Source organism: Vicia villosa, linkage group LG6, assembly GCF_029867415.1.
Source record: "Vicia villosa cultivar HV-30 ecotype Madison, WI linkage group LG6, Vvil1.0, whole genome shotgun sequence".
Classification (NCBI taxonomy): domain Eukaryota; kingdom Viridiplantae; phylum Streptophyta; class Magnoliopsida; order Fabales; family Fabaceae; genus Vicia; species Vicia villosa.
Window position 1 is genome coordinate 8,248,239 of NC_081185.1, and position 16,932 is coordinate 8,265,170.

General features: G+C 35.9%; 1 protein-coding gene across 1 annotated transcript; it reads right to left on the reverse strand.

Moving 5' to 3' along the window:
* Positions 1-7,808: 7,808 nt before the first annotated feature.
* Positions 7,809-16,323, reverse strand: LOC131611198 (uncharacterized). The gene is made up of 4 exons (XM_058883293.1): positions 16,221-16,323; positions 13,987-14,050; positions 12,705-13,423; positions 7,809-8,150 (listed from the first exon to the last, which is right to left on the reverse strand). The coding sequence occupies exon 3, from the start codon at positions 13,417-13,419 to the stop codon at positions 12,706-12,708; it is 714 nt and encodes a 237-aa protein (XP_058739276.1). The 5' UTR covers positions 13,420-13,423; positions 13,987-14,050; positions 16,221-16,323; the 3' UTR covers positions 7,809-8,150; position 12,705.
* Positions 16,324-16,932: the final 609 nt, after the last annotated feature.

Here is a 16,932-nt window from a genome sequence, read left to right on the forward strand (position 1 = left end):
TATGGTTTTAAGAGGAACAGATATCCCAGGTACTTGATGATTTTCCTTTAGAATGCGAGTGACAATCCTGGTAATTGCGCTATCGACATATTTGGATCATTCTTTAGTAAGTTCCTCCATGGTAGCAGATGCAGAGGGTTTGGTGCCCTTGTTACGAATACCCTCCTTGGGCCGTTTTGCATGAGTCGTTTTAGGCTTTGTGGCCCTTACTTCATCACTGCTAATCGTCCTAAGAGGTACAACCTTCAGAATCCTATTAGGGTTAGAGGACTCTTCCGGTGTTGTTGAGTCAGATATGGGAGATCCATCACTCGATTGCTGAGACATTCCAAATCTCTTAGAACCTGTGTCGCGTTTGAGAGAATAGTTTGAGTAGTTTAATCTTAGTAAGTAGCGAGAAGAACCAAGCGAGATGTTTGCTGTTTTTAGAAGGCTAGGAGAGCGAGGGAGCTTTATATGCATACTGAGTGAGGGAAGTTTCAAATCATGGATATTTAAAAAGCCCAAAAATATTCCCCCACGTAGGTTAATTTCTATAATATGTTTTGGTAACAAATACCTAACATACCCTTTACCTTCACAATGTCTTCAGATATTGTTGTAACATTCTCTGTGACATTCCTTTTAGATAGACTTTTAGGATCGTTGCTCACAGTTAACTTATCTAGTTTTCTTTCCCTATTAGTAATGTCTATCATAAGACTTACTCTTTCTTCTAGTAGAAATCTATTGATGCTTCTGTACTCCCTTACTTTTGCACACAGTTTCTCAGTCGTTAGCCAGGTCTCAGTGAAGCCAGCAGATAGTTCACTTATAGTGAGCTCTCCCACATATGATTCTTCATCAGACTCATCAGATTCATCAGATTCCTCAGATTCTTGACAGTGAACTTTTATTTCTTCCCTGATCATGGAGTAGTCAGAGGGGCAGTTTGGGGTGTTAGGCTTCCATAGATAGCAATTATCCTTAGACCTAAATCCTTTCATAACTTCCTCATTTGCTTCATTAGCAATAATACACTCCTCTTTGGTAAACTTGACATTGAATCCTTATAAGGTTTGCAGCCAGTCCTTGTACAAGAAGAACATTGTTTAGATTGGGAATACCCTGCCCTTCTGTCTTTCCAACACCTTTGACTTCTCTTATTTCTCCATCACCCAGAGTCACATAGTTGTTTCCCTCCAATTTGAGGTCTACTAGAGAGTTCTTCCTCCCAGTCATATGGTTTGAGCAACCACTATCAAGATACTAATCTTCTTTGGCAGGAATCCTTAGAGAGGTGTGTGCTACCAGAGCAATATTCTTAGTCACCCACGGTTTGGCTTGATGGATTTGATCTGGATATCCAAATAGTTTAAAACAGAATGGCTTTATGTGACCAAACCTTCCACAGTGATGACACCTCCATTTTTGAATTTTCTTCTTTGAGTGCCTCCTCCCTTTGTTTTCTTTGATGTTGAGACATTGGAATTGACATCTGGTTAGTCACACGAGTCTTGGGTTCTGCTCTCCTGAATTCATAGATGAGTTCTTCTTTAGCCACAAATCCTACTCTGGACATATCTGTAGCGGGGAAAATCTGACATCGAAGCCATGGGATTGACTCGAATCAATATTCCGTTTTGAAATCGCCAACGCGCTTTATTTTTTCAAAGGAAAAGGGAAAAGAACGTAAAACCCAAAGTTTTGTTTTTAAAAAAAACAAGAAAGAGAACTCAGGTTCGGGTGTTGATTATATGAGGGGAAGGTTTAAAGCACCCCTCATATCCGTGGTACTCCACGGGAACCTTTTTGAAAATCTGTGTTGTGTGTGTGCTAAAAAACGGTTTGTTTTATTTTTAAAATAAGCTCGGCAAAGCGTTAAGCTTTGGGCCTACATACCTCCTCGGTGCAATGGAGAAGTCAGAGCTAATGTAGTTTCGCTTTTGGAAAAAAAACGTTTTAAAACGAATAAACACTTTGTTGTCGTTAGAGAGAAATACTCAGCCATTGATCTTGAGCATGAGAACAAACAAGTTCTTTGCATCGCAAATGAAAGAAGGGCGCCAACTCGGATAAAATCAACGAGTATGCCACTAGCTCTCTCACGCGGAAAAGATCTCGTTATTATCGATCAATTTCAAAATCGTGGGGTATAACCACTCGTTTCGACAATTAACGGTGTCTAAACTTTTAAGAAAAGCCACTAAGGGCGAAAGATATTTTTTAAAGAAAGAGGTTTTGAAAAGATTTGCAAACATAAGAATATTTTGGAAAAAGGGAGAAGATTTTGAAAATTTAAGAATGGGAGGAGATGAAGAGGCTAACCTAATGCATAAAATAAAAGCTAAGGAAAGAAACGGTCTAACCGAATAAGAAGCCAACACTTGACATTAAGAGCCAAGGTAATTTTCCCATCCTTTGGATTTATCAATACCAACACATTAACACTTGGGGATCCAGATGAACTTATTGTCTTAGCGCCATTTTTCATTAAGCACATTAAGATTCTGACAAAAATTGGGCAGAGTAACGGCTGTTTTTGGGTAAAATCCTTATCTCAATGCCTTGGAATTAACCATCAAGGGCTTTCAAGGAAATACCTGCACACATAAACATACAACAGAACAATGCCAGACAAACAGAACAATCACAGGATAGTAATAGAATGAGTCCAAAGGTACTAGGTCCATAAGTCCGAATCTCCAAAGCGCTAGGGATAGTAACCGATAGTCCAAAGAGAACCTTATGTATTTTTTAGATTTTTGATTATTTATTAGTGTTTTAGCGAAAAAATAAAGTATGGTCCAAGTGGACAAAAGAAAAAAATACGGAAGCATAAACATATGTCCAAGTGGACAAAGAGAAAATGACAGAAAGTAAATATGATGAAATGATAAAGTAAAGCGATAAAGCGAGAAATATAAAGAGCGGTAATATAGAGAGCGGTATAGTAAAGGTGCGGAAATTAAAGTTAGTTGTTAAATGTTAAAGATAACCATCTTGAAACTTGTCAAGTATGTTATCAAAATTAGTAGGAGATCGATGGTGAGTGAATGATGTACTCGGATTTAAATTCAATGGGGTTTATCAGAAGCTTGATAAAATCATAGCGACTACACGATAAAAACCTCCACAAGTCTTAAATCAACCGCATACAATTCTCTTCCATATTTGATCTTTTTTATTCGGGACACGAAATATTGCGCAATGTTAAGCAGATCGCCAAGTGATTTATGTAGAAATCACCCTACAACGAGGCCGGTCAAAACTTTATGTGCTAATGCATGCGAGAAGAACGATATGTAGATCGTTTTCCGAAAGCAATACCGCACGAAAAGAAAAAAATGGTGAGTGATCTAGTCTCTACCAAGAATCCATAAGAATTCTCAAGGCATTAAGACTTTCATCGACCAAAATAAAAAGAAATAAAAGATGGAACCACATTAAAGGCTCCTTTCATCCATAATTTCAATCACATAATTTTGCGGATTTGGATTATCATCCTATCGACGCCCTAAGTCCATTGAAATTAGAGAGAAATTAGGCCTCTAACTTGTGATTCAAAGCAAATATCAAAAGAATGGAGTAGAAGATGAGTTAGAACCAAAAACAAGTCAAAAACTACAAAAAATCAGCATTCTGCCCAGTGTAAATCGATTTGCACAGAGTGTAAATCGATTTGCACAACTCTGTTTTCAAAATCTGCGCAGTTTTCAGTTGTGTAAATCGATTTGCACAAGATGTAAATCGATTTGCACAACACAGTTTTCAAAAAAACAGCAAATAAAGAGAAGAAAACTTGTTTAAACATAAAACCAAACACCTTGTGATCTTGGATCAATTTGTGCACGAAAATGTATCAATTAAGCAAGCAAATCTCATCAATGTAGCACCAAAGGTGCATCAAGCATAAACAACAATGGATCACATCTTGAATCATGTAAAGGATCAAGAATTTTACCAAATCTTCACAAACTTTGAATCTTCTTCAAGAACACACAACCACAAGCCTTGATCTCTCACAATTGATGCAAAAACTAGTGTTTATGTTGAGGTTTAGCTCTAAATTAGTGAGGTTCAAGATGTGACTCACTAATTTGTGTGGAAAAGAAAGAGCTTTGAGTGATGGGTTTGGAAGAGGTGAGGAGAGAATTTGCAATAAGTTTCTTGGCTATCAAAGCTTGAAAAATGAAGAGGGGAGTGTCTCAATTTATAGCACTTAGGCTTGGGAAATTTTGTGGCTTGGAGTTAGGATTGGAAAATAGAATTAGGCTTGGAAAAGTGATTTGGAGCCAAAAATGAAATCCAATGGTCTTGATGCAATCACATGAGGGTACATGATTAGATGATGTAGGAAATCAAATGTGAGAACCAAGTCATGCTTCCCATGCTTGCAAATGATGTCAACACTTCAAAAAGCTGAAATTTGCCTTCATTTTTCCAAATTCGTGCTGGTGCAATCGATTTGCACATTATGCAAATCTATTTACATGGCTGAAAAAGGCAAAATCTGGGGCAAAAACAGTTATGCAAATCGATTGCTGTCTTATGCAAATCGATTTGCACAGATGGCAGAAGCAAATCTGGTGCAGAAACAGTTGTGTAAATCGATTTACACCTTATGCAAATCGATTTGCACAGTGAAAATGTTGAAAAATGCTCCTTTGATGGGTATTTTGACTTGGTACCTACAAAACACAAACATACAAGAGCACAAGGCAATATTTTTGGTATTTTGGTTAGTAAAGGAATATATACAAACTAAAACATGGGTGCTCGATGATTCCTTTGCAGATGAATTGAGCACAGCATTGCAAGTAGAGATCTAGGTTAAAACTTCTTGATTGATGATTGGTATGCAAATGATGTGTGATCTTAGGGTCAAAAATTGGGGTATGACAGATGCCCCTATTTAAGTTTCTTCGATTTGGAGATACGATGATTGGAAATCTTCGTTTTGACAAAATCGAAGAGACTTAAATATATAAAACACAATTTTTGATCCTAAGATGCAATGCAATGTTAATGAATGCATGTAATGATAATAAAGCATGACAACACTGGGGAGTAACTGGTGATCCACTGGGGAAAACAAATGTCTTGCTACAACTCCGTTGGGGAAACAAATGTCTTAGAAACTCCACTGGGGAAAGCAAGACTTTGTTGGAGAGACGGAACTTTGGTGGAGAAAGAAACTTCTCTGGGGAAAACACTTCGCGTCAGAGAGGTTATAGCATCCTCTTTCACTGGGGATGAGAAAAGGGGATCATCCTCTTTCACTGGGGATGAGAAAGTATGCATCCTGAATCAGAATGCTAATCACACCATCGTACCACTGATGATATGAAGAGATGTACCGCCGTACCACTGACGATAACACGTACCAACGTTCTACTGAAGGTGTGAAGAGAGATATACCACCGTACCACTGATGATATAAAAGGAGATAATTCATCGACGTACCACTGACGATGAAAGAGATGTACCGCCGTACCACTGACGATAACACATACCAACGTTCCACTGAAGGTCATGAAGAGATATATACCACCGTACCACTGATGATATAAAAGGAGATGATTCATCGACGTACCACTGACGATGAAAGAGATGTACCGCCGTACCACTGACGATAACACATACCAACGTTCCACTGAAGGTGTGAAGAGAGATATACCACCGTACCACTGATGATATAAAAGGAGATAATTCATCGACGTACCACTGACGATGAAAGAGATGTACCGCCGTACCACTGACGATAACACATACCAACGTTCCACTGAAGGTGTGAAGAGAGATATACCACCGTACCACTGATGATATAAAAGGAGATAATTCATCGACGTACCACTGACGATGAAAGAGATGTACCGCCGTACCACTGACGATAACACATACCAACGTTCCACTGAAGGCATGAAGAGATATATACCACCGTACCACTGATGATATGAAGAGATGTAATTCATCGACGTACCACTGACGATGAAAGAGATGTACCGCCGTACCACTGACGATAACACATACCAACGTTCCACTGAAGGCATGAAGAGATATATACCACCGTACCACTGATGATATGAAGAGATGTAATTCATCGACGTACCACTGACGATGAAAGAGATGTACCGCCGTACCACTGACGATAACACATACCAACGTTCCACTGAAGGCATGAAGAGATATATACCACTGTACCACTGATGATATAAAGAGATGTAATTCATCGACGTACCACTGACGATGAAAGAGATGTACCGCCGTACCACTGACGATAACACATACCAACGTTCCACTGAAGGCATGAAGAGATATATACCACCGTACCACTGATGATATGAAGAGATGTAATTCATCGACGTACCACTGACGATGAAAGAGATGTACCGCCGTACCACTGACGATAACACATACCAACGTTCCACTGAAGGCATGAAGAGATATATACCACCGTACCACTGATGATATGAAGAGATGTAATTCATCGACGTACCACTGACGATGAAAGAGATGGTGTTCAAAGATGACATAATCAAGCATGTCCCAAACTGAACATCATAGCAGAAACTGCTATCAATCTTTTGATGGCTAGGGAATATTGAAGTTGAGAGAACGCAGTAACCATATTCGAACCAGGCCGAAGGTGCATTGAGTGGAATACATTCTTCTGCATATGAATACATCAACATATTCATTCCTTGTAATGCACTCATGAATCAAAGTAAAAATTCTTTTATAATTTTCAAAAGGATTTTGTTGAAATCAATTTTCTCTTTGTTTCAAAAATTACTATCCACAATAAATGACATTTTGAGAGATATGAAAGAAATAAGATTGCCAAATGAAAGGTAAAGGCTCAAACTTTCTTAATAGAATGGTAGCCTGCAAAAGGCAAGACCCCATGGATTATTACAAAGTTTGGAAAGTGGTAATTTTGTGGAAAAGGTACATTGAAATGTAATGACCCCATCCTCTCTCTCAACTGGGAATTCCTGAGCCAAGGCTTCCGTTGAAAAGTGTTGAACTTCTTCATGATAAACAGATGACTGCTGATGATCAAATCTTGTCTGATGTAGTTACTTGCCATAAATCCCTAACTTTTGCCTGGACCGCCCTTTCGGGTTTTCAGTCCACCGGGTATTTTATTCTGGTTATGTCTCTAATTTTTGCCTGGACCGCCCTTTCGGGTTTTCAATCCACCGAGACGCTCTTTTTTGCCTAAGCCGCCCTTTCGGGTTTTCAACTTAGCGAGCTGTTCTTTTATTATTTAGGCGAAGTATTTCTTGACTACATCAGCATTCACGGGACGTGGGAGCTCTTCTCCATCCATAGTTGTAAGAATTAATGCACCGCCAGAGAAGGCTTTCTTAACAACATATGGTCCTTCAAAATTAGGAGTCCACTTGCCCCTTGAATCGAAGGTGAAAGACAAGATCCTTTTGAGCACGAGGTCGCCTTCTCTGAATACACGAGGTCGAACCTTCTTATCAAATGCTTTCTTCATTCTTTTCTGATATAACTGACCATGGCATAAAGCCGTCATTCTCTTTTCTTCTATCAAATTCAATTGATCAAACCTGCTCTGACACCATTCAGCCTCAGATAACTTGGTTTCCATTAAAATTCTCAACGATGGAATCTCAACCTCGACAGGGAGCACTGTAACACCCCTTTTTATACCCCAAAATATTTAACAAATAATCAGAGAATAACATGCATATAATTCAAAAGGGCGTCACATTGATGCTTTTAGAAGAACTAAAAAAAACTGACAGCATTTATCTATACAGCACAATACTCCTGGTCATTTTTAATAACACTCAATATCAAATCACAATTTAACCTGGATATGCATTCACAGCGGAAATATATGATACTCATGTGATTTATAATGATTCATGTCCCATACCATGATCATACATCGACTAGTAGTCTCAATCCAACATAAAACATAATCAAAGGTTTGGCTTGTAAGCCTCTCAAAAGACATGTATCCAATAAATAAGTTCACCAGTCATAGCATAATACATACACAAACATAACATGAGTTCAATACACCTAGCCTACCCAGTGTTACATGACCAGAGCATCGACTCACTACCTAATCTCCAATAACCAAGGAAGAACCTCCGGCTAGGTCACACGCGGCTACTAAACTCCAGAACCTGCATGTCACCAAACGAGGGCAACATTAAAACAGAAGGGTGAGAATACGAACCATTATGAAGAAAGTATAACAGAATATAATGGTTAAATCAACACTTCAAGTAATTAGTCATACTGTGTAAAACGGAATAGATAGTAGTAATCAACACATATTTCACATGTTATCGAGTATACAACCAGCTTAAATAGTATAATATTTCAATTCTACTATTATATTCTCAATTAAGTACACAATCATAATTCTCACATATTCACACATCTAATCAAATATGTATTCAAACTTCACTCGTTTCAATTATCAAACTCATACACATATCACAACTACATCAACTTCACATACTCAATTATCGCATAATTTTAATGTGACTCAATGCAAGATATGTGACGCTATGCATGTGGTACCAAACTGTGAACCCAAAGTTTCACCGCTTTCCGATTCAATATCTAGAATCCAAGCCACGCTTCCGATCCGGACAAGACCAAAGCCCACCAAACGTAAACATATAGTTTACCGCTTCCGATTCACTCTAGAATCTAAGCCTCGCTTTTGTTTCAAAGCAAACCACCTTTGTTTCAAGGCACACCATGACATGAATGTATGTACAATGTTAACAAACATATGCAATTAAGATCATCTCATCAATCTTAACTTATCGCATACCCATAATAATTCAACTCTATGAATTATATATCAAATTGTACACAACATTCACCACACATTGATATCAATCCACATAATAGAAACAATATTCAATTATAATTCACCAAAATACAATTAACACTAGTAAACCATACTATCTCATGTTAATTTATATCGTAACAAAATATAAGAATACACTTCTAAATCAAGTATCAATTCATTAGTATTTGGTCAAAACACAATTACGGTCAACTTTCCAAAATACCGTAAGTTACCGACAACCGAATAATCAATTTCAATACTTATTATAATCCAATCAATTATACTTATTGAAATTAATTCAACTATTAAGTAAATCAACTAATTAATAATTACACTACATTAGTTCCAAGTTTCTAATTCATTTTCTATTCCAAAAACTAATATTTAATATAAAAGATATTTAAATCTTAACTATTTCGGGTGGTTCGTAAATATTACATTTTCAACAAAAATAACATCACCATATTAATCTACTAATTAAAATTAGCTACCACGTAAATTTTCATCAAATTCCGGACAACTATTATAATTCATTCCTATTATACTATTATTTTATTATTATTAATTATCATTAATTAATAGTATATATATAAATTTTGAAGCATAATTGTTACGCTACAGTAAAGGAAACATCACAATTAGTATGTTCCATCACACAACTACCTTGGTAACTCATCTTCACTTAGACTCAATAATTAGCATCAGTTGCATTACTCATTTATTGAAGAGTAGTAGAACCCACGTTTCTAATTTGTCATTAGCTAGCAAATATTTGTTCTCTTCTAATTCACCAATGGTACTACTACTAGTGCTACTATCAATAAAGTATGAATGAGTATTTTACATTTTCATTTTAAAACTAAAACCGACACAGGGCATGGAAAAGAAAAATGTTCTAATTCATTCTCTATGTGGAAATATGCTACAGTAAGTGACTATGAGACTTGTTTTCCAATTAAAACCAAGGCGCTACAGTAAGTGGCCATATCAACCACAAGGTAACCCCACGACACCTATTTCCATCAACGAATCAGACTACAGAGTATACCCATCAAACTAAAGCCTATGCAGCTACCAACTAAATAGGTTTCAAAGCCAGTATTCCAATTAGCTCGGAAACTAACGCTGCGGAATCAATAGCATACGGCTAAAATAATGATAATCTATTTCAACCCCTTCTACTATATCATTTTTTTTTATTCAAGTAAAAGTGTTGGTGATTTACGTTTCTGTAAACTAATAGCCAGCAACATGAGTGTCATCATTCGGTATCCTACTCCTAGTTTCAAAATTTTATGACACAGAAATTTTCATTTTCGGCATTAAGCTTTGGTTCCTCTATTCCAATTTTTTTCAACAGGTTCCAGTTTACCAAACAACAACTAAACACATATTTATAAGATTCAACTATGGATAAATATAAATATGTTAACCTACCCATTACCCCATTATACTAACCCACAATGATTAGGGATTCTCCCCCTTACCTCTTGTTTTCTCCTCCAAAACCCTAGCTTCCTCTTCTTGTTCCTCTCCTCCACTTCTATTCTTGAAAACCAGCAAAATGAACCAATGATTCTCCTACTCCTCATTTCCTCTCTTACTATCTTTATTTATTATGTTGGGCTTTAAAAAAAAATAACACCTCCTAATTGCTTATAACTCCAACAAATAGGCCCAATTGATAAAATAGAGTAGTCAAATAAATAATTATGCTCTAACAAATAATATTATTACCCTTAATATTATTTTCCAATTAATCCAATTAAATCCGACTTTATCTCAAATAAGTAAAATCCAATAATAATATTATTTCTAATATTATTTCTCTACATACTCCACTTTATTAATTCTTCGATTAACCGAATAAATTCTAACTTCACTTAATAATTTGAACACGTTTCTCAATAACACCGACGATCCAATTAATTATCAAACTTCGTCCAAATTAAGTAAATAAATCCTTAATTAATTTAATTAGCCAAAAAAAAAATTCGGGCTGTTACAACTCTCCCCCACTTAAATATTTTCGTCCTCGAAAATTCAGTCGACACAACCATCTCAACACCCAGACCACATCCACTCTCTCTATCGATTCATATCGATACAAAACTTTCTACACTTACGACCATACAAAGCTTCAAAAGATGTCATTTCAACATCTGAAGGAAATACCATGCAACACCCAATCCTTTCGATGCACACTTAGCAAGTCTCTTCATCGAAGAATTCATCTTCATCGGAATGAAACAAGCACATTTCGTCAACTGTCCATACTGACCCAACTCACTTCACAATTACTCGATGCCTCGGCAATCTCGAAACAAAATCCATAGAGTTACTATCTCACTTCCACTCGGAAATAGATAATTGTTGCACCAACGAAACCGTTCCTGACAAATCCAACTCAAATACACAATTCCGGTATATCACTCTTCACACTTTACCACTAAACATTTCCTCAAATTTCGATACATCATTAATACCATGATTAATACTCAATTCATTACGATGTTCCTCATCCACAAATTCTCTTTGTCCGAATTCAAACCATCAGGAATACAAACTTGATCACAACATCTCATGACACCATTCTCGACAATCTAAAAGTTATCACTTTTTCCTTGATTACTCAATATCATCTTGTCAACCAATTGCAAATCCGATTTCTAACTTTCTCTAATCTTGTCAAAATATCACAAGTAGGCTTCAACATACCAACTTAACACACGAAGACGTCGCTTCACAACCAAACCCAACCCTCTAAATCGTTCCAACGATTTCTAATTCTTGAATCTTCAATATAACTTATAAAATTATTTCCTACTCAATGCATTGGCCACGACCTTCACTTTTCTAGGATGGTAATTCAAACCAAAGATTAAAATCCTTCGAAATTCTATTCGTCTTATTTACCTCATATTAAACTCTTGTGATCACTCAACACATCAAACTTTGATCCACAAAAACAATGCCTCTTACATTCCAAAACAAACACAAAGGCAACCAACTCCAATACATACATCGAATAATTTCTCTTATGTACTTTAAGTTACCTTGAAGCATAGTCTACTACTTATCGATATCTGCATCAACACACCTCAACTCGAAATCCCATATCCAAGAAAATTCACTTCTTCCAACCAAAACTCATATTCCGAAAGCTTTACATAACCTTCTTCTCTTTCAGCACCGATAATCCAATCCTTAAATGTTCAACATGATCATCGTTGCTCTTAGAATCAAATATCCTCAAGAAACATTACCTCAGAGAACCTTCCTTCTTCTTACTCGACAAACAGGCGTAACTCTACAACTATACACTCAGGCAATGAACCTCTTCTCAACAACTCCTCAAATCTGCTCTTCAACTTCTCCTTGGTCACTTTACACGCTACCAAGTAAGTAAGACACGTCTATCTCGTTCAATACGATATCGTCTCCTATCAACAATAGATTAAGGGTGATCAAGTCCTCAATTTGTCAATAGACAATCGACAATCATAATGAAACATAAACTATCGTTACTAACTATAATAATGTTCCTTCAGAACTCATACTCGAAATCACTTAAACACCAAGATTCAAAATCCCCCTTAAAGTTACAATTACTTGATTCAACTCTAAACAGTTCATACCTAAATTCATCAACTAGGTCTAACAGGAAAACAAATTACATCAATTCTCAAAATCTCTACCAAAGATGATCAATGAATAATTCAAACATGCCAAAAGGAGTAAAAAAAAAACCACAACAGTTGTATCAATAACTATCCTTCCATGCATAACAGATAAAACATGATCCAATCTTATAGCACAATCCAAAGAATAAAATAATGCGTTGCACCATTATCAATAATAAAGAACGTACCTCAGATTAACTTATCCTTAGTATTAGTCTCAGCACCAGACAACGCAGACACTTTTCCTTTCGCTTGCTCCTTCTTTGGCTTATCGCACATGGCACAATTATGTCCTTGCTCACCACAACTGTAGCAAATCCTACTCGAGCCAATTCCACAATCAACAGTTTTGTGACCCGTCTCGCCACACGTGTAGCACTTAATTGGAGTAGAAGCTCCTCCCCCACTTGGCTTCTTGCCAAGACCAGATTGTTCCCTCATGTCATCGTACGATTTCTCACGGAACTGTTCTCCTCCTCGTTTCAACTGTAGAAACCTCACTTCTTTCTTTCCACGCACATCTTCTGGAAAATAGTTTCCCAAAAATGCATCACGGAAAAGAGTCCAAGTAACTTCAATACCTTCTATTTGAAATCTCCGTACAGTATTACTCCACCAAACGTCAGCTTCTTTTGTCAGCATGTGAGTACCAAACCGTACCTTCTGTACATCAGTACAACTCACAACTTGAAAGATCTTCTCAATTTCTCTCATCCATGCGTGCGCTTTGTCCGGTCCATACCCTTCTTTAAAGATCGGCGGGTTGCACCTTTGAAAATCTTCAAAAACACGGAACTCATCCTTTCCTCCATAACCACCATTCTCTTGCGGCGCTTTTCCAATCGCACCAGTCCACCTCATCATTGCCTTAACATTAATGTCAACATTCCTTCCTGCAACCATCGTCCTAAACAACCAAACAACCAGACAAAACAGTATCGATCGTGTCAGATACACGAATCAAATACAACAGGATAAAAGACATTAATAACCTTGACCAACTGGTCGACCATGCTCTGATACCACTAATGTAACACCCCTTTTTATACCCCAAAATATTTAACAAATAATCAGAGAATAACATGCATATAATTCAAAAGGGCGTCACATTGATGCTTTTAGAAGAACTAAAAAAAACTGACAGCATTTATCTATACAGCACAATACTCCTGGTCATTTTTAATAACACTCAATATCAAATCACAATTTAACCTGGATATGCATTCACAGCGGAAATATATGATACTCATGTGATTTATAATGATTCATGTCCCATACCATGATCATACATCGACTAGTAGTCTCAATCCAACATAAAACATAATCAAAGGTTTGGCTTGTAAGCCTCTCAAAAGACATGTATCCAATAAATAAGTTCACCAGTCATAGCATAATACATACACAAACATAACATGAGTTCAATACACCTAGCCTACCCAGTGTTACATGACCAGAGCATCGACTCACTACCTAATCTCCAATAACCAAGGAAGAACCTCCGGCTAGGTCACACGCGGCTACTAAACTCCAGAACCTGCATGTCACCAAACGAGGGCAACATTAAAACAGAAGGGTGAGAATACGAACCATTATGAAGAAAGTATAACAGAATATAATGGTTAAATCAACACTTCAAGTAATTAGTCATACTGTGTAAAACGGAATAGATAGTAGTAATCAACACATATTTCACATGTTATCGAGTATACAACCAGCTTAAATAGTATAATATTTCAATTCTACTATTATATTCTCAATTAAGTACACAATCATAATTCTCACATATTCACACATCTAATCAAATATGTATTCAAACTTCACTCGTTTCAATTATCAAACTCATACACATATCACAACTACATCAACTTCACATACTCAATTATCGCATAATTTTAATGTGACTCAATGCAAGATATGTGACGCTATGCATGTGGTACCAAACTGTGAACCCAAAGTTTCACCGCTTTCCGATTCAATATCTAGAATCCAAGCCACGCTTCCGATCCGGACAAGACCAAAGCCCACCAAACGTAAACATATAGTTTACCGCTTCCGATTCACTCTAGAATCTAAGCCTCGCTTTTGTTTCAAAGCAAACCACCTTTGTTTCAAGGCACACCATGACATGAATGTATGTACAATGTTAACAAACATATGCAATTAAGATCATCTCATCAATCTTAACTTATCGCATACCCATAATAATTCAACTCTATGAATTATATATCAAATTGTACACAACATTCACCACACATTGATATCAATCCACATAATAGAAACAATATTCAATTATAATTCACCAAAATACAATTAACACTAGTAAACCATACTATCTCATGTTAATTTATATCGTAACAAAATATAAGAATACACTTCTAAATCAAGTATCAATTCATTAGTATTTGGTCAAAACACAATTACGGTCAACTTTCCAAAATACCGTAAGTTACCGACAACCGAATAATCAATTTCAATACTTATTATAATCCAATCAATTATACTTATTGAAATTAATTCAACTATTAAGTAAATCAACTAATTAATAATTACACTACATTAGTTCCAAGTTTCTAATTCATTTTCTATTCCAAAAACTAATATTTAATATAAAAGATATTTAAATCTTAACTATTTCGGGTGGTTCGTAAATATTACATTTTCAACAAAAATAACATCACCATATTAATCTACTAATTAAAATTAGCTACCACGTAAATTTTCATCAAATTCCGGACAACTATTATAATTCATTCCTATTATACTATTATTTTATTATTATTAATTATCATTAATTAATAGTATATATATAAATTTTGAAGCATAATTGTTACGCTACAGTAAAGGAAACATCACAATTAGTATGTTCCATCACACAACTACCTTGGTAACTCATCTTCACTTAGACTCAATAATTAGCATCAGTTGCATTACTCATTTATTGAAGAGTAGTAGAACCCACGTTTCTAATTTGTCATTAGCTAGCAAATATTTGTTCTCTTCTAATTCACCAATGGTACTACTACTAGTGCTACTATCAATAAAGTATGAATGAGTATTTTACATTTTCATTTTAAAACTAAAACCGACACAGGGCATGGAAAAGAAAAATGTTCTAATTCATTCTCTATGTGGAAATATGCTACAGTAAGTGACTATGAGACTTGTTTTCCAATTAAAACCAAGGCGCTACAGTAAGTGGCCATATCAACCACAAGGTAACCCCACGACACCTATTTCCATCAACGAATCAGACTACAGAGTATACCCATCAAACTAAAGCCTATGCAGCTACCAACTAAATAGGTTTCAAAGCCAGTATTCCAATTAGCTCGGAAACTAACGCTGCGGAATCAATAGCATACGGCTAAAATAATGATAATCTATTTCAACCCCTTCTACTATATCATTTTTTTTTATTCAAGTAAAAGTGTTGGTGATTTACGTTTCTGTAAACTAATAGCCAGCAACATGAGTGTCATCATTCGGTATCCTACTCCTAGTTTCAAAATTTTATGACACAGAAATTTTCATTTTCGGCATTAAGCTTTGGTTCCTCTATTCCAATTTTTTTCAACAGGTTCCAGTTTACCAAACAACAACTAAACACATATTTATAAGATTCAACTATGGATAAATATAAATATGTTAACCTACCCATTACCCCATTATACTAACCCACAATGATTAGGGATTCTCCCCCTTACCTCTTGTTTTCTCCTCCAAAACCCTAGCTTCCTCTTCTTGTTCCTCTCCTCCACTTCTATTCTTGAAAACCAGCAAAATGAACCAATGATTCTCCTACTCCTCATTTCCTCTCTTACTATCTTTATTTATTATGTTGGGCTTTAAAAAAAAATAACACCTCCTAATTGCTTATAACTCCAACAAATAGGCCCAATTGATAAAATAGAGTAGTCAAATAAATAATTATGCTCTAACAAATAATATTATTACCCTTAATATTATTTTCCAATTAATCCAATTAAATCCGACTTTATCTCAAATAAGTAAAATCCAATAATAATATTATTTCTAATATTATTTCTCTACATACTCCACTTTATTAATTCTTCGATTAACCGAATAAATTCTAACTTCACTTAATAATTTGAACACGTTTCTCAATAACACCGACGATCCAATTAATTATCAAACTTCGTCCAAATTAAGTAAATAAATCCTTAATTAATTTAATTAGCCAAAAAAAAAAATTCGGGCTGTTACAAGCACTGCTTCCATACCATAAACCAAAGAAAAGGGAGTTGCCCCTGTTGAAGTACGAACAGATGTACGGTACCCATGCAAAGCAAATGGGAGCATCTCATGCCAGTCCTTGTACGTAACAACCATCTTTTGCACAATTTTCTTAATGTTCTTATTTGCTGCTTCAACAGCTCCATTCATCTTTGGCCTATA